Source organism: Paralichthys olivaceus, chromosome 3, assembly GCF_024713975.1.
Source record: "Paralichthys olivaceus isolate ysfri-2021 chromosome 3, ASM2471397v2, whole genome shotgun sequence".
NCBI classification, from domain to species: Eukaryota; Metazoa; Chordata; class Actinopteri; order Pleuronectiformes; family Paralichthyidae; genus Paralichthys; species Paralichthys olivaceus.
The window spans coordinates 3,820,301-3,838,229 of record NC_091095.1 but is presented as its reverse complement, the minus strand read 5'-3'; the positions used below and the strand labels follow the sequence as shown (position 1 = coordinate 3,838,229).

At 41.5% G+C, this 17,929-nt stretch overlaps 2 protein-coding genes across 5 annotated transcripts; both read left to right on the top strand.

The window, feature by feature from the left end:
- The first annotated feature begins 40 nt into the window (after positions 1–40).
- On the top strand, positions 41–7,446 carry LOC109639196 (dual specificity protein phosphatase 22-B). Of its 3 annotated transcripts, none has more exons than XR_011240391.1 (7): positions 41–208; positions 309–342; positions 2,080–2,162; positions 4,462–4,511; positions 4,964–5,038; positions 5,587–5,853; positions 5,973–6,088. XR_011240391.1 is itself a non-coding variant. In XM_020102539.2 (7 exons), the coding sequence occupies exons 1-7, from the start codon at positions 188–190 to the stop codon at positions 6,898–6,900; spliced, it is 582 nt and encodes a 193-aa protein (XP_019958098.2). In that variant the 5' UTR covers positions 41–187; the 3' UTR covers positions 6,901–7,446. The 3 variants fall into 3 exon arrangements, 2 of the variants coding, with proteins under 2 accessions (XP_019958098.2, XP_069377403.1); XM_020102539.2 differs by lacking the exon at positions 5,973–6,088 and adding an exon at positions 6,754–7,446 and having other exon boundaries at positions 5,587–5,758; XM_069521302.1 differs by lacking the exons at positions 4,462–4,511; positions 5,973–6,088 and adding an exon at positions 6,754–7,191 and having other exon boundaries at positions 98–208; positions 5,587–5,758.
- Positions 7,447–8,763: 1,317 nt separating this feature from the next.
- LOC109639214 (interferon regulatory factor 4) lies at positions 8,764–14,979 on the top strand. Of its 2 annotated transcripts, XM_069521288.1 has the most exons (9): positions 8,764–8,944; positions 9,118–9,317; positions 10,063–10,249; positions 10,500–10,573; positions 11,623–11,761; positions 11,848–11,949; positions 12,374–12,751; positions 13,859–13,971; positions 14,471–14,979. In XM_069521288.1, the coding sequence occupies exons 2-9, from the start codon at positions 9,120–9,122 to the stop codon at positions 14,648–14,650; spliced, it is 1,371 nt and encodes a 456-aa protein (XP_069377389.1). In that variant the 5' UTR covers positions 8,764–8,944; positions 9,118–9,119; the 3' UTR covers positions 14,651–14,979. The 2 variants fall into 2 exon arrangements, with proteins under 2 accessions (XP_069377389.1, XP_069377393.1); XM_069521292.1 differs by lacking the exon at positions 8,764–8,944 and having other exon boundaries at positions 8,989–9,317.
- Positions 14,980–17,929: the final 2,950 nt, after the last annotated feature.

Here is a 17,929-nt window from a genome sequence, read left to right as displayed (position 1 = left end):
GATCTCCGGGCTCACACACAGAAGTCGTCAAATGATGTGACACAGCGGCAGCTCGTGACTCATTATCTTCTAGTTGAAGGGGTTTGATGGGAGATAAAAGCTGCTGCAGCCCGGGATGATGTTGTTCCAGTGACCTCCAGAAGCAAAACTCTCATGTTGTGTCTGTTTCCTGAGACATTTGGCAGAGATGGGTAATGGAATAAACAAGGTGCAGTATCGTGAAGTCGGATTAACTCGATAAAAACTTTAAAAAAAACTTAAAACAGCTTCTGCATTCTCGATTTAACTGGATGTTAATGTTTCCGTAGGTCCTGCCTAATCTTTATCTGGGAAATATTAAAGGTGAGTGAAGGATTTACTCATTTTCAGGATAACATGATCGAGTGTTTCAGTTCCTCGTGTGGTGAGATGCTACACTGAGCTCAGTTTCAATAGAGTGGAGATGATAGAGAGCATTTTAATGAAAAAATGTTTTTCAGCAGCTGAAGGAAACTATTTCTGAGAGAATCATGTGAGTTCACAAGGGTCACTGTCGGAGGGGGTGCCCCGCAGTGTCGGGGTGTCCCCGCTGTGAACTGCATCCAGCACATGTAATGATACGTGCATTTTTTTAATCTGGGCACACGTTTGAAGGTGACAGCACAGGAAATGATAAAGAAAAAAATATATATATTTGGATGATTTTTTGTAAACATGATTCGTTCAGGAACTTATGGTCTCATGGGAAACTCGGAGGAGGTGGAGGTTACGAGCAGCAAACTGCATCGTCGTTAAAAGACAAAAAGATTGTGATGTAATGCAGATTAGTTTCACCTCAAAAAAGAAATAATAACATTTGATAAAGTCATTTAAAATGTTGTCGACCTAAATCTGTGATTTAACCACGTGTAACCAACTCGATTTAAAAAGTCAGTTGAGATTCACCGCCTCATTTTATTATGTGGAATCGACATGTGAGTTTATTTATTTCCCTGCTGTTCCTCTTTATTTATTTTAGATTTCATAAAACTTTGCACATTCATCTGCAAAATAGCCAGAAGAATTTCAAAATGATAATTTAATGGACAAACTTTGGTATTTTTGCGACTTCCACACCTCGTAATTTGAGATTTAATCTGGTTGACTTCATGGTTTTTAAATTGTCCTCTGGACTTTTTTTAAATTGCAATGTTTTTTCAGGAGTTGCACGTTGTTGGACAAAGGAAACTGGACTTGAATATGTGAACATGTAGAACTCATGACCCGGATGACAGAGAAACTTCATAGATCAGATTGCAAAGGTTTTTTATATTTTGCTCTGAACTACAGGTGTTTTAATCTTGTTCCTGCAGAAATAATAAATTCAGAAATGTTGTTGTATCCTGTACAATGACAAATAAATCCTCTTTACTATCATATATAATAAAGGTCACATGTGTAAAACTTAAATTTGGACACATATGATGTGACAGGCCTTTGTTTGTCTTTGACTTCAATGTGATATCAGCTTCCTGACAGCCCATAAAAATATTTATTTCATGACACACACACACGTGGTCACTTTCTGCCCTTGAAGCTGTTGAGCCTTTCAGCCTCACAGATGTTTTCTTTACTTTTTTTTTTTTGTTGCTGTCAGCTGTTATTTCTGTCTCACAGTTTATCTACAGATAAAATGTGCAACATGATCACTCGAGGATTTAGTCTGAGTCATGTAGCTGTCAGGAGGGTTCACTGCAGCTAAAGGTGGCATCTTCCTGCATCCTGCAAACTTGCAAAGCATGAGAACACAGAGGTGAAGACACATCTGTCCAAGGTGGAGAACATTTGGCTTCCTTTTAAAGAACAAAATTTGATTAGAACTGTTACTGTTTCTTGCTTTTGGGCCAAGCTGCTGCACTGTTTTAGAAACATTGGTTTTCCGGTTTTTCTTTCAGTTCAAAACCAGAGCAAAACTCTGAAGGCCACATTTGCTTGGGACACATTTGAGGGGAGGGGGTTGGTTGGTGGGCAGAAAATGCTTAATTTAGGTTTGAGTCTACATGAGATCGTTTGTGATTGGATGGACGGAGAATTTGCAATTTCTTGGTTTTCTGTCCGCAGATGCTCAAGACAAGGAGCTGTTGGCGCAGCACAACATCACACACATCTTGTCGATCCACGATACGGCCGCCCCCGTCCTGGAGGTGAGGTCGTCTCTGTGTGTGCGATGTCGTCCTGTGTGACCCCCGACATTAACCCACAGCCTCCTCCTGACATCAAAATACTGAGTCGTCCTCAGGACATAACATCTTCCTGCTGCACCTAAACATCTCTGTCAAATCATTGATTAATTAGGTCCAGACACAACAACTATCACACATTTAAATATAGAACCAGCTGATTATTAACTTTTTATTAAACCAGTGCAGCTCATTAAACAGTAATGTTCTTATTTTAATTTGAATCATCAAGACCTGGAATTTAGAGAGTTTCACGTAATAATTAGCAGTTTTTATCTGATTTAGTAAGTAAGTTCTTTCACTCGACGCAGCTGTAATATGGAACAAATGGAATAAACACAGCTTGAAATTAGTAAAAGCTGAACTGCATTAAAGAAAATATGTTTTTTTGCTTATGTTACTTCTGATCTGCAACATTTTTAATTTACTTCTCATACAATTATATTGTAAATATTAAATTTAACCTTCTGTGACTTTATTCTCTCAATTTATTTTATTATTATTAGTTTTCCTTTGAATTTTACTCAGATGATTTTAAAACACTGCACCATGAACTTTTCCCTCGTCTGTCCGTGTGTTTGAAAATCTCGAGACCTTCAGTGTGGACTTTCACAACTTTCATCTTTTCTTGTTGAAAGCGAACATGAAAAAGAATCCAGAGATTTCTGTGTCTGTGCACTTTCTCCTACTTTGCTCGTGTCTTTCATCGAAAACTTAAGAGAAACAGCAACTTGTACGACAGTATCACTACTCAAACTGGTCAACCACCAAAACCTTTTAAAAGGGATTCGATCTGAAATTGTTTGTCTCAACAACAAATGTTGTCACGTTCATTCAGCAGCTCCTGTAAAAATTCACTTTTAATGTTTTTAAAGTAACTTAACAGCTTATTTGAGTTGTGTGCCTCAGTAGTGACTCAGGTGGGGTCAGATGGCGGATTTGCATAACCAACTGTCAAAGTGCTGACTGATTGATTTCTGGGAAAACAGCTTGAAGGTTTTCTGACAGAGGAAAGTAGAAATTTGCAACCAGAAAATCTCTGAGGTCGGACGTCCCACTCACCAAAGAGACCTGATAAACAAGCTGCAAAAATAAAACTCCAGACTCATGGAGCAGTCGTCTGAGTGTCTGCCGAACATTTCTGTGTTCTGTAACAATGTGTGTATACGAGCATGTGTGTGTGTGTGTGTGTGTGTGTGTGTGTGTGTGTGTGTGTGTGTGTGTGTGTGTGTGTGTGTGTGTGTGTGTGTGTGTGTGTGTGTGTGTATCACAGAGTCATGGTGAGTTTTGATGAATGACTAAATTATGAATAATGAACAAAGAATTGAGTTCTGTTCAATATTTCTCCTGCGATTACAATTACTCTGACATTCTTCTTCAATACGTGTATTTCTTAGAGGGTGTATCGTCTGTGTGTGTGTGTGTGTGTGTGTGTGTGTGTGTGTGTGTGTGTGTGTGTCTGTCAAGGTTTTTGATTTTTCACTGAGTCATGGTTGAGTTTTTAAAACTGACTATGCAAAGATTTCTCTGTATTTGATTGGAAATACCGCAGATGACTCTTCCTGTCAGCGATTACAAAACAAAAGCAATAATAATAATAATTTCACGCCACCTTACTGGACACCTCAGCAAACTTTACATGACAAATAAACACGGGAATAATCAATATCACAATATCATCAGATCAGGACACAACATAACACATTGTAATGCAAGAGTGATGTTCCTGATAATCCTTCATTTCCATGTTTATCACAGTGTTAAAGTGTGTTAAAGTGTATGTGATCGTGTGTTGCGTTGTGTTGCATCAGTACTTTGTGGTCGGGGGTTTGTGTGAGAGCGACCTGACCAGTCTGCAGCACTTCCAGAGCTCGGTGTGTCCCAGAGGAGCTCTGGGGTTTTTGCAGCGGTGCAGTCATAACGGACAAGCTACAGTTTCTGTCCACTGTGCACATACTGTCAGCTGCCAGGTGCACAGAACAAAAATATAACACAAAAAGTTATATACACACATGTAGACACACGCAGGCCAACATCTCTATGTCACGGCCTGTACCAGTCCGGCTCTTCACAGCGGGGTCAGAGGGGCCACGCTTTCAGGGGCCGTCCCGTTGCCCCAGAATCAAGAAGTGAGAGAGAGTCGGGATTTAAACCAACAACCCTCTGAACTGTCGTGCGTTGTTGTGCAGTAAAAGACAACTGGTTTGTCTCCGGTGAAATATTCTGGTGATGTTTGAGTCTAAACTTGTCCGTCCCTCACCAGGACATGAGCTACCTCTGTATATCTGCTGCTGATCACTCCAAGCAAAACCTGTGAGTACTTCATTCTACTTACACACGTGTATATGTATGTCAACCGAACGTACTGTACGAAGTCCGCAAATACTTTTAACTTCTTCAATATCAGTATCAACGGGTGGAGTTTAAATCAAAATAAACCATCAACAAGAGTCCTATTATAATTTTTATAATTTCTATCAATCACATACTGATCGCCCCCTGGTGGTCATAAACCCTGCCTCCTCCATGTTAGCAGATGGGACACGGAACAAATTAAATACACGTTCTCATCACGCTCATGTATGTTCATGTCTCAGTTTGGTTTTAATTTGAAAGCAAAATAAATCATAAAATCTACGATGTGCTCTGTTTGAAGGTTCCAGGTTAATTAATGGAATAAAAACGAGTGAAAACATCACAAACAGGTTTCTTGTTTTTAAATTTAGTTTATGGCCAAAAGGGTTTAATGTTTTTCTTCCATTAAGAACTCAGCACTTCAGAGACAGCATCACGTTCATCCACGAGTCTCGACTGAAGGGAGAAGGCTGCCTCGTTCACTGGTGAGTGAAAATAAATCCATTTACAATCGGTCGGTTCATTATTATAAAGTATAAATACACAAAATCACATGATGCTGCAAGTAATATTTCTCTGGTTAAAAATGAGAGGATATTTCTGAAGGTTTTTTTTTTTTTACTCACTTCTTTTTGGAAAATAAATTTCCCTTCGATATTTAAAGTTTAAACCACTAATTTCTACGTTATTAATAAAAAATGGACATAAAATCCTGAAACATCTTAAATTACAGTGACATTTGTTTACAACTGTGAAAATTTGTCTTGAGATGAAAACTGATGGAGGTTGTCATATTTCTTTAAAGTACGTTTTCATTTTCAACCACAACAAAACCTGCCTGTCAATAACTTCATGCTCTCATCGTTAATTTCATCATCTGTCATTTTCTCTGGTATCAAATGACCAAAATCTGACATTTAACCACAGCTTGAGGGAAAAAAAGCTGGTTTCACTTCTTAGTTCACTAGAAATGAGAATCTCAGAAACAAAATCTTTTGATTATCACAACAAACCTGGAGCTGTGTGCCCTCAGTGTGGCAGGAGTGTCCCGCAGCGTGACCCTGGTGGTGGCCTACATCATGACGGTGACGGGCCGCGGCTGGGTGGAGTCTCTGGCGGCGGTGAGGGCGGCCCGGCCGTGTGCGGGGCCCAACCTGGGCTTCCTGCGGCAACTGGAGGAGTTTGAAAACACAGACCTGACAGAAGTGAGTGACACCCAGCAGGCGGAGGTCAAAGGTTACGGGTGATCCCGGCCCGTGGTCGTGCTGCGGTCATGTTAACGTTCAACGCTGATTCTCATGTACGACGATTTGCTAACTGTCAAATATCTCTGACAACACAATTCAGATGAATTTATGCATGAGAAGAAATGTTTAAAAAAAATATGACGGACTTCAGATCCCTCCCCCGCTGCTGCAGGTTAAAGCAACACTGTGTAGGTTTACTGAGGAACAGCGCCCCCTGCAGCCACACGTGGAGCTCTGACCGCCTGGTCTCACTGAAATACAACTGAACTCCGGACACGTCTGTTTGTTTGTTTGTTTGTCTGTCTGTCTGTCTGTCTGTTTGTTTGTTTGTTTGTTTGTTTGTTTGTTTGTTTGTTTGTCTGTCTGTTTGTTTGTTTGCTTGTTTGTTTGTTTGTTTGTTTGTTTGTCTGTCTGTTTGTTTGTTTGCTTGTTTGTTTGTTTGTTTGTTTGTTTGTTATCTTTCTGCAGGATTCTAAAAACTACAGAACCTGTTTCCACCAAACTCTGTGAAGTGAAGGAGCCTGGGAGTGACTCGTTACATCATGTGATTAAAGAGCAGATCCATGATCGGCTGTATGTTTCAGGGAATAATACACAGATCTTGATTTCTCACAGTTTAGAACTAAATTTAATGACAAATCAGTCATTCAGATTATCACACCACTTCTTTTTATCCTAGTTCTGCTATCAGAACGTGTTGGATCGTTCAGGTTTGACTCTAACCTGAATGTACGGTTGAATTTGGATTCATCTGTATATTCAAACAACACAGTGTGAAGTGGAAATGCTCGTCTGGCTCTCAGATTTGTAGTTTGTTGTTGTTTCCTGCTGAAGTGAACATCTGGTTACACTCCAGATGTCACCAGAACCTCCCTCCTCTAACCTCAGCTGAACACGATGGGCCTTTGATTTGATGTTATTTTGGCACTTGAACACTTTCTTTCCACCTCCAGTATCGAGCGACGTGGAAGGAGCGGTACGGGACGCACACGTTCAACGACGACGAGGAGGTCAAAGCTCTTTTAACTCGGAAATCCACCTGCAGCAGCAAAGCCATAACAACCAGCATCACTCCTGCAGCGGCCACAAGTAGAACCTGAGAACAAACATCTTCCGGATGCCTCGTCTGACGTCAGCTGAAAGCAGCCGAGGATCGCGGGCCTCTGCACGGACCTTTGACCTCGCTGAGACCGGAGCGGCTGTTTCCGCGCTTCATGATTGCTCCTGCAGACAGAAACAACCGCAGAGATACTCCACTCTGAGAAAATTCAGTCTCGAGTTGTGTTGAATCATATTTTTACAGAAACACTCTGCATTCATGTGATGAGGGGATTTTTCTTTAATGTCCTCATCTCTTGTCCCCCTTCATCATGTCCTCGCCACTAACTGTCAAAATCACACGCTCGGGCAGTCAAGCAGGACAACGAGGAAACATACAGTACACAGTGTGAACACAAGCTCAGCGGCGTACACCCCCCCCCCCCCCTTCAGTTTTGTTATGCTGTGTCTGCGACTTGAAATATGAGTATTAGTTTCTGTGACAGCTGAGGAACACTGAGTCTCACAGTAACAGAGGGTTGAGGTTTTGTTGGCATTGATCTATAAACACTGAATAAATGCAATAAAAACCAGATCTCACTGTAAAAGTTCTAATATCAATTATTCACATGAACATTTCTGCTCCAGGAAACTTTATTTAAACATTTACATTTGTTTTTAATCATAAATTAACATGAGATTTTATTTAAAAACTGAATATTCCAGCAGCGACGGTTCCCTAAAGAACATACTGTACTATAATTAAGATCTGGAGGGGAAACAAGGAAATAAATATATATTATTGAGATCATTATTTTGAATATTTTTAAGTGAATTACTGGAAATCAGGACTTCTGGAGTATTTTTTTATGTGGTTTTGATAATTTTACCAACATTTACTTATTAACTTTAATGTTTTGTGACCAGTTCAACCTGAAAACTCCTTTTACCTTGTTTTGTTTGTATTTAGTCCAACGAATATAAAACCATTAAAGTGAATCACAAATGCAACAAATACAACATCTAACTGCTGCTTATCACTCGTAATGATAATAAAATAATAAAATACCCAACATGGGGGTGTTGTGCTTTATAAAACAGTTTTCATACTATTTAACTCAGATACTTGAGATAAATATAAAACTGGTATTACATCTTTACTTGTCAGTGTTAATCCATTACATTCCCCTGATAACATCTGACATTATAAAATATGATCAATAGATTGTTTAGTTTCACCTCGATCATCTTAAGTAAAATACTGCTCAGATTTAATTTAAATTAATTATTTTAACATCAGTGATGATCATCACATGGAATCAGGCTGATGATACTTTTATCTTATTTATTTTCTGTGCTGTGTGAATTGTGTGAATCTTTTTTTCTGTCTGGGATAATAAAGATAATTTATCCATAATGATGAAGAGCCTTGAATACTTTGATACTTAAAACTGCAGATTTAATGCAGTTTTATCTTGTGGTACTTTGACTTAAGGAAAAGTTTAAAATATGGACTATGGAAATTGAATATTTTTAAATATATTATTGTTCAGCTTTTACCTTTTTAACTTCAGAAATTGCTCCAGATTCCTTTTATTTTCTGATTAAAATCTATAAACTGTGTCAAACTCTTCTGATAGTATGTCAGTAAATGAGCTTCCTGATGACACACGAGTGATGATAATAATAATCTCTCCTCTCTCTGTGGGTTCATCGCAGTTTTTCTCTTTAATCTTCCAGAGGGAACATTTTATTTGGTCCGCATCACCTCAAGCTTCTTTGCTCAAACTTTATCATTTCAGAGAATTGTTTTTGTCTCCTCACCATAACTTTCCACACGCGCGCTTGTGTCACTTCTAACTTACACCGGCAGGGTTTCCCCACCTCTCTCCTCCCCTCTCCTCCCCCGGGTGAGTTACCTCAGTGTGCGCACTGATGGATGGAGGCGGGTCCCCGGCAATAGCAGGTGCGTCCTCCGGCTCCGTGTCTCCGCCTTTCCCGCTTCGAGTTGGAGGATTTAAGCGGCTCCGCGGTAATGATGAGGACTTTCTGACTTTCTCACACTTTGAGTGATTTCTGAAGTTTCTCGGGTTTCGAGTTCCACAGGTAAGACGCGTCAGGGCGCACATAGGGCGCACGGGTATATCAGCGAGAGGAGTTGTGGAACGAGGTGGTGGGTGTTAGATATAAGGGTTAACTTGGACACACACACACACACACACGCATACACACATCACAGCCCCTGATAGCAGACTTGTTCCGTGCGCGTGTGTGGACAGACATGAACCCTGAGCTGGATTACGGAGGCTCCGGGAGCGGCGGGAACGGGAAGCTGCGCCAGTGGCTCATCGAGCAGGTGGACTGTGGGAAGTATCCGGGGCTGGTGTGGGAGAACGACGAGAAGAGCATCTTCAGGATCCCGTGGAAACACGCCGGGAAACAGGACTACAACCGGGACGAGGATGCCGCGCTTTTCAAGGTACGAGCCACGCGTCCTCGTGCGTAAAGACACGTGACTGGTAGACTAACAGCAGTGGAAAACGAGAAAATGATTAAACGCGATGTAAATGGAGAAAATGAGAAATCTGCTTTTCACATGGAGTTCATCAGTCACTCATCCTGTGTTTTTGCATTTAATACGTTTATGTGTTAAACCAACGTGAAGAACTTTACGCATGGAGTGTGCAGCGGCTGTAACTTATCGATTCGTGCCAGAAAATATATCGTTTTTAAAACTTAAACGCTTTAAAACAGCCAGAGAAAATGAATTTGTCCGAAAATGATTAATGTGTCACACACCTTTTATTTCTTATTTTATTCACCGTGCCAATCCATGCAGCAGTTTCTTTTTAAATGCTTCTTTTTTGTGTGTTATCTGATGTTGCTTTTACAATTTGATCATGATTCATATTTTATGTAAAGCACGTTGATTTGAAACGTGTGTATTATATTTAGTTTCGGCCTAAAACGATCATCAGAAAACATGAGATCTCCACATGTGAGAGGCTGCAAACATTTCACACATTCAAATTTAAAAAAAAATTTAAAAAAACTTTATTGCAGATTCTCAGTTGATATAAAAACCTGCAGCTCTATTGGACCTTCATCCATAGAAACGCGAGGCGCACATCTGCAGGCTAACATCTGGCTGTGCCCTGACCCGGTGCTCTCTGCAGGCAGAGGCCGTTGCATGTCTAACCCTGTTCCCGGGGTCTTGTCCGCAGGCCTGGGCGCTGTTTAAGGGCAAGTTTCGGGAGGGGATCGACAAACCGGACCCGCCGACCTGGAAGACGCGTCTGCGCTGCGCCCTCAACAAGAGCAACGACTTCGTGGAGCTGGTGGAGAGGAGCCAGCTGGACATCTCCGACCCCTACAAGGTTTACCGCATCATCCCGGAGGGAGCCAAGAAACGTGAGTGCCACCAACAACCTGCTGTCTAGACTTCACGATGATGCACCTGACTCTGAGTATTTGTATTCGTGATGAACTGTTTGATTTTATCAAAGTTGGAAACTCTCTGATAAAGGTCACGCACCTCTCATGGGTCTAATAAGCCTTTCACAGTCAAACGTCTAAACCACCAGTTTAAGGTCAGGAGCTGTCATCACCACATGAGTGGTGTCTGATTTCTGAAGTGAACTTTTGTCTGTCTGACACGCAGGACCTCGACAGGAGGACAGTCCTGTGAGTCCCATGAGCTTCCAGGTTCACCCCTACCCAGCTCTGCAGACTCAGGTGAGAGGATGAGTGATGAGGATGAAGGATGAGTGATGAGGATGAGTGATGAGGATGAAGGATGAAGGATGAAGGATGAGTGATGAGGATTCACAGGCTCATTAACTGCATCACAATTAGAGCCTGGTGATATAATAATAATAATACACTTTATTTAAATTGTACTTTTTAAAACTGAGTTTCCAAAGTGTATAAAAGTAACAAACAAGGTTCAAATTAAATAACGTGACCAAAACTTGTTTGAAGAAAAAAAAACCTCATATTATAATTATCATGAAACACGTCACTCAGAGAGTGAAACTCTTCTGAGGTAGAACAATTATATATTTCACTCATACTGTAAAAAAAACAGACAGCCCCCTGAAAGTGAAGCCAAACCAACTAAATCGCCCCCTGGTGGCTGGCTGCAGTGTAGGTCCTAACCCTAGCCTCCTCCATGTTAGCATTACGGACATGGACCAAACAATCACACACCGTAAATCGAAGTAGACGTAGAGAAGATGGTTTGTGTTATTTTAGGAAACAGACGCTCAAATGTTTCTGATAAGTTTGTAATTTGGTATTTAATGATATGAAAACGGGCTGAGACGTCATGATTGACAGCTGAGACTGACTCCCGATTGGTCGAGTGTGTGTATCACCTCCGGGATATTTCGGGTTCATTTCTGGATAGTGGGAGGAGACCTGTCGTCCATCTTCATTCACAGTCTAGTGTTGTTTCTATCGAGGAAAATTATGCTGCAATAATTATTGATTTTGTTTTATTGATTGGTTCGAAATCCCCAAACTTCTGCAGATGCTGGTTTTAAAAGCTGAAATTTAAAAAAAAACACTTTTAGGATTTTGAAGTTTTTTACGTTTCATGTCTGAGTTTTTAACTTTTTGAGCGAAATTTGGATAATTTCAAATTCACCTGCCAGATTGTGTTCGATTTATTTTATACAGTGTAAGTAGTATCTGTGTGTAGATGCCTCAGTACATGATGTGTGTGTGTGTGTCTGTGTGTAGATGCCTCAGTACATGATGTGTGTGTGTGTGTCTGTGTGTAGATGCCTCAGTACATGACGACACCAGACGGCAGCTGGAGAGATTTCTGTCCGGAGCAGGCCCCCCTGCCGGAGCTGCCCTACTCTCAGTGTCCCTGCCCCCCCCGCAGCCTGTCCTGGCAGGGCCCGTCCATGGAGAACGGTTCGCTGCCACATATTCTCACACTTTACACTGACGTTAGCATCCACGGCAGTTTGAGCATTATTTGAAATCTGTGCCTCCGACAGGATACCAGCTCAGAGCGTCCATTTACTCCTACGGTCCAGCTGACAGTCAGGCCCCGCCCTTCACACTGGACGCAGGCATCAGATCAGCTGAGGCTCTGTCAGGTACAGAACAACTCTCATTTCACTGTGTCTCTCTCTGAAGGCTATGAAACCAGGGGGAGGAGGATTGTGGGTCTGGATGATTTACTTATCTGAGGATTAGATGGAATTTCTATGAAGCAAAACCAAAGATTTAGTCAAAGATCTGAGAAGATTGAGACGAAACATCAGTGTTTATGTTTGTGGGTATGAAAACTTTTGTCTTATTGAATAAACTCTGCATAAAGGTGTGCACTCAGGATTATATCTATTTTTTAAAGTTTATTTCCTTAAAATCTATGAATTGATGATATGACATGTTTGAAGTCCAGTGAAATGTGAGACATTACAGATAAATCCACAAATGAGAAACAAAACATCCACAGATGAAAGCATCAGAATGTAAATGTGAAATGTTAAATACCTCTTCCTCTTCTCCTCCGTCCAGATTTCCGTCTGCACGTGTCCGTGTATTTGCGGGACAATCTGGTGAGGGAGGTGACCACCTCCAGTCCAAAGGGCTGCCACATCACCCCCTGCTCCCCAGAGGAGAAGCTCAGTCTGCTGCCCGGAGGCCCCGATGTGGTCCCCCTGCCCGTGGACCACCTGTCGGTCCAGAGGAGGGCGGAGGAGTGTTCCCCGAACCCCCCCTCCACCCTGGAGAGGGGGGTGTTATTGTGGATGGGTGCGGACGGACTCTACGCCTGCAGGCTGTGTCAGAGCCGAGTGTACTGGCAGGGAGGACCGTCCCCGTACGGAGACAAGCTCAACAAGCTGGAGAGAGACGTCACCTGTAAACTCCTGCACAGCCAGGATTACCTCACAGGTGAGACAGGACGGAGCCGCAGCTGAGGAGGACATCGAATAAATAATTAGAAAAGTGATAAAAAGTGTAAAAGTCTGCATTTACACAAAGTGAACTTCTTCTGATCAACAGTCAGCAGCTGAACTTTTGAGATTTGATAAATCATAAACAACTGATTCATGAAAGTGTTTTTGATTTATCAGAGTGAAGGCGTTTCACACGTCTCCTGTCATTATGTGACATCGCTTCTATTTGATAAACATCCTCATTGAAGCTAAAAACAAAACGTCAGGAATCGAGTTTTCCTCTGATCTTTAGCACATACACAGCAAGTAAATAACAGTGGAAACTGTTTTTTGATAAATCTAAAGGCTGAAGATTCTTTCAGGATGTTTTTGATATTTGGTGGGAGGATGTGGAACAAACCAGGGAACAACCTGTTAAACTTTGGTTTGAGATTGAGAAGCGTTTTCTAGTTTGATTTCTCAGAGAATATTTCTTGGATCTTGACAAGTAAAATGTTTAGAGGACTTGATATTTTGAATTTGGTGCAAATAGAAATCTGGATCTAGTGAACTTAGATGTGGTTTCATAAGGGAACTGTTGGGCTGCACTGAGTCGAGTTCTAGAGCTGCAGCATGAGAAACACGGAAATGTCTTTGTTCTAGTTTATTAAAGTGTGAGTCTAAAAGTAGAGTAAAGTGAGTCTGGAAACAGAACAAATAGAAACTCTTTTTAATTAATTAAGAGATGTGAGCGGCCACGATTTAAAGTCATAAAAAGTCAAATCTGTGTTTGTTTATTTGGGTAAATTTTTCATTTACTGCAAAACTCTTAAGATGATTGAAAACCAGGACTAAATAGAAATAACCTCCAGCAGCACTGAACAGCTCCGATAGAAGAGTTAGAAATTCATGTTGTCACAGTCACATCGTCTCCTCCCACTCGCTGCTACGGCTCCAGCTGTAAGTCTGACAAATAATTTGCATCCATTATGTGACATGGACTTTCCAGACGAATCACCCCAAAGGTCACGCACTTCAAATAAATTTCTTCTGAAATCATTTGAATCAGAAATGTTCAGTTTTACTTCACATGTCAAACTCTCGTCTGTTTCCTCTCGACCAGAGCTCCAGAGTTTCGGGCTCCACGGTCGACCGCTGCCTCGACTCCAGGTGCTGCTGAGTTTCGGAGATGAGTGTCTGGACCCGCAGAGACAAAGACGGACGCTCAGTGTCCAGGTGATGAAACTATCGATGAATCAACACAAGTATTACTTCTTCTCCACATCTGACACTTCTTCTTCAGGGATTTAGAGTGAAAATGAAGAAGATAAACATTCATTATAACAATGATTCACAGCTGAAAGGTCTGGAAATAGGAACCAAATGAACCTTTGAGTTGAGTTTGAGTTGCCAGTGAATTTAAATCTTTGCACTGCTGCTCTTGTTGACACTTTCAAGAGCCATTCTTCACTTTACAAACCAACTTATAAAACCACTTTCACTTTTTAACGATATGAAATCAAACAATTCATCATTTAAATGTCTAGAAACGACATCACCTTGTCGTCCGAACTGTTTCCAACAATGTTCAAACCCAGAGAAATCCCCTTTTTATTCAACAACTAAACCCCTAGAGGCCAAACGTACACATTGCGCCTTTAAGATTTCATATATGAGTTTTGATAAAATAAAAATTGGAGCTAATTCACTGACCAGTCAGCTTTTTGTCCTGCAGGTGGAGCCACTGTTCGCCAGGCAGCTCCTGTACTACGCCCAGCAGACGGGCGGCCACTACTACCGCAGCTACGACCTCCCGGGGGTCACGGACCACTTCAACGCCTCGGAGGACTTCCAGAGGGTCGTCACACACCATCACCACCACAGCAGCAGCAGCAGCAGCAGCCTGCAGGAGTGAACGTCTACGGAAAATCTCTGAGACAAGAGGACGAACCTGGACAGTGTGACACATGAGATGATGGACATTTAGTGACAGTTACTGTTTGACCCCTAGAGATCTGTGTGCATGCGTGTGTGTGTGTGTGTGCGCGCGCGTGGGTGTGTGTGTGTGCGCGTGGGTGTGTGTGTGTGCGCGTGGGTGGGTGTGTGTGTGTGTTTTTATCTTTTCTGGATTTTTATTAATTTCTTATATAATTTTCTAAACCGAACAGAAATGACAGCTCAGGTGATTGTAAATAGAAAACTGTACTTTACATTTTTGTGCCTTAAATAAATAATTGATAATTCTCTTTCTTGCCGAGAGTTTGATGAAAACTTTGCCCGAGGTGGCGACTGGAAACACGAACAGATCACATCGTTAACATAACGATGTGTAAAAGAACAATCTGTGTTTTACAGACGGTTTTTGTCCTCGTGAACATCTTCACACTTGTTTTGTTTAATCGAAACTAAACTTCCCCTGCAACCACGCGTGGTGATCGATTCTGTTGGTCTAGACAACTGAACAGTGGATATTACCCATGACCCCCGGCTTCTTGAACCAGAAGAGCTGCGGTTGTAACAAATCCACCAAACTCTGTTCAGAATTCTTCATATTTTCAAAGTTTATTGGAGATAAACTCTGGTTTTTAATAACTTGGTCTTCAGCTCAGCTTCACTCTCACATAGAACAGACGTTCAGGTACTGAAAGAGGAAACATTCTCCACGTTCACACTCAAACATCAGACTCATTTTCACGAAGCTGTGTCACTGTGCTTCAGTCTTTGTGCTGAGCTCAGCTGACAGGCCTCGGGCTCCAGCCTCATATTCACCGTGTCAACAGGAATGATAATAATCTCCTCTATCAACATATTTTTCAAAACTGATGAACCTTAACTTTCTTTTCCACGTGAATAATTTAGATTTATCTGTTGCTATGGGCGACACTATCACCACCATGTAGTAAATTACTGTATGAATTAATTAATGTGCCTGGTTGTTTAATAGAGAAACTCAAACACTAGAATTTCAGCATCGAACACAAGATCTGAGCTGTGGTGAACACGCTGAGGGTTGAGTAACGTCAGTGTGTGTGTGTGTGTGTGTGTGAGAGCAGGAAGTGTGCGTCAGCTGCAGGATGAAGCTGGTTAATCAAACAACTTGTTATCATAAACACCACGATGACATCACAAGGGGAGGAGGGCGAGAGGAACAGGTTGGCTGTTGACACTTTCCACGCCGCGCTGAGGAGAGAAAAGCTTCCTGGTTTCTGCTCATTGATCAAAGTCTTGTTTCCACTTCCATGGAAAAACAATCACAACAGAAAGGCTGCAGATTCAGGTGTCGCTGCTGAGAAATTATTCACGAGAAGACGACGAAAGATGAAATCCCTTCCCCTGAAAACCACTGACCATTGAACAGCAGACAGATGTTTACATTAGAGCTGAGGCTTATGATTTTTTATTGATTATAGATTTTTATCAAATTAACAAAATGGAAGAAAAATAGCAAACTAGAAATGTCAGAAAAGGTTAATATTTCAAAAAGTAAAAATAGTTGAACTTTAGAAAAATATGAGAATTAATGAGTGTTATGAAGTTTGATCGTTCAAACTTTTATTTCCAGTGTGATAGCTCGCAAATTTACGTTAGTTACAGAATATAAACACATACCATGAATAGTTTTACACGAATAAAACTTTACTTTAAACTGTGAAATATCAAAATCGACACAAAACAGAGGAAAACCAAGAGTTTTGAAATTCTTATCGCCAACAAATAAAGAGCAACAATATATTGATCAATAAATATTCATCCTGAGCCCGAAGCATCAACTCCTTTGTTGTCTAATTATACCATTAACACATTATCATTTACTCCAGCAGCCAGAAATATTCACCAAATATCGATTCATTTGCCAACGGACACAAAACAAATTCTTCCTGTTTGAGAGACACTTGTAAAAAAAACTAAAGTAAAGTTGTTTGAGGAAATTACTGGAACACTTGTGAAAAAACAAAAAATTTGAATTTGAGAGAATTTGGCTTCTCCAGGAGAGCGACACCGACAGGAAGAACTGAGACGTGAAGATTATTAGACAAATGTAAGAATATCACTGACATTAGAATACAATGAGTGTTTCCAGAGCCATCATGAATCATGTGGACGCAAATATTATCTCAATTTATTGTATTGTAGTTTCAACTGGTGGAGTTGATGCTTTTGTGAACGTCCTGATCCAATGGGACAGTGAAGGCGACCCAAAATACTAATAAACTAATATACGTAACTGTAAGTGTGAAGTTTCTCAGTCGTGCAGGTCGTGGTGTCAAGTTGTACATTTGCACATTGGCAAGTGTTTTAAGTCCAGTTCCCTAAAACATCATCGTCAAACCCCAGTTTTTCAGCCGTCACCTCCAGAAAAAAACTATTTTTGAGTCAAAAAAAAGGTCAAATGACTCAAATCTCCGGAGTAAAAAAAGTTTCTGAAACTTTGTGTCCAGCTGCACGACAACATCTGTGAGAACCGAGTACGATCACATCGTCTTAGATGTGTCAGATTTCTTCGTTCTTTCAGTTGCTCACTAACGCAGAGAAATGACATCACGGTGGAGGTTCATCGTAGGTTCTTTCTCATCCGTCGCTGATGGAACAAAGTTCTGGTGAGTAAAAGTTAAATAATGATTTTTTAGAAAACTCCCTCTCAGGTCTGTTACTGTAAACTGAGAGCTGGAGGAGAGCGGATGAAGTTTGGGGCTTTGATCTTATTTCGTGAATGAATCCGTGGGAGGACCACGAGCTAAGTTTAGAACAGTGAGAATCAAAACAGCTCCTGTCGGCTCAGCGTGGCTTTCCCCTGCATGAAGATGGGAAACAGTGAAGAGCACAGACAATAACAAAGTCTGAAGAAAACCGATCTGTCGCTTGAAGTCTGAGTGTCTGCGTCAGCAACACGACACCACGACCACACTGTCCTCAGGTAAACCAGTGTGTCATGAAAACTGCCTCATGTGAGCGTGGGCGTCTCCTCCGCCTGAGCGACTCTAGGTCGACCATAACCACACAACCACTTTGTGACCATCGTGACACTTTCTTCTGGGATTCACCTGCAGCTTCTTCGCTTTTCTGCCCTGACTAACGGCCTGCAGCGTCCACACCCTGCACACGCCCTGAGCCCACACCCTGTTCACGCCCTCCGCCCACACCCTCCACAGCAACGGCATGAGGCCAGACAGCCTGAGTGAACCGGAGAGCTGGA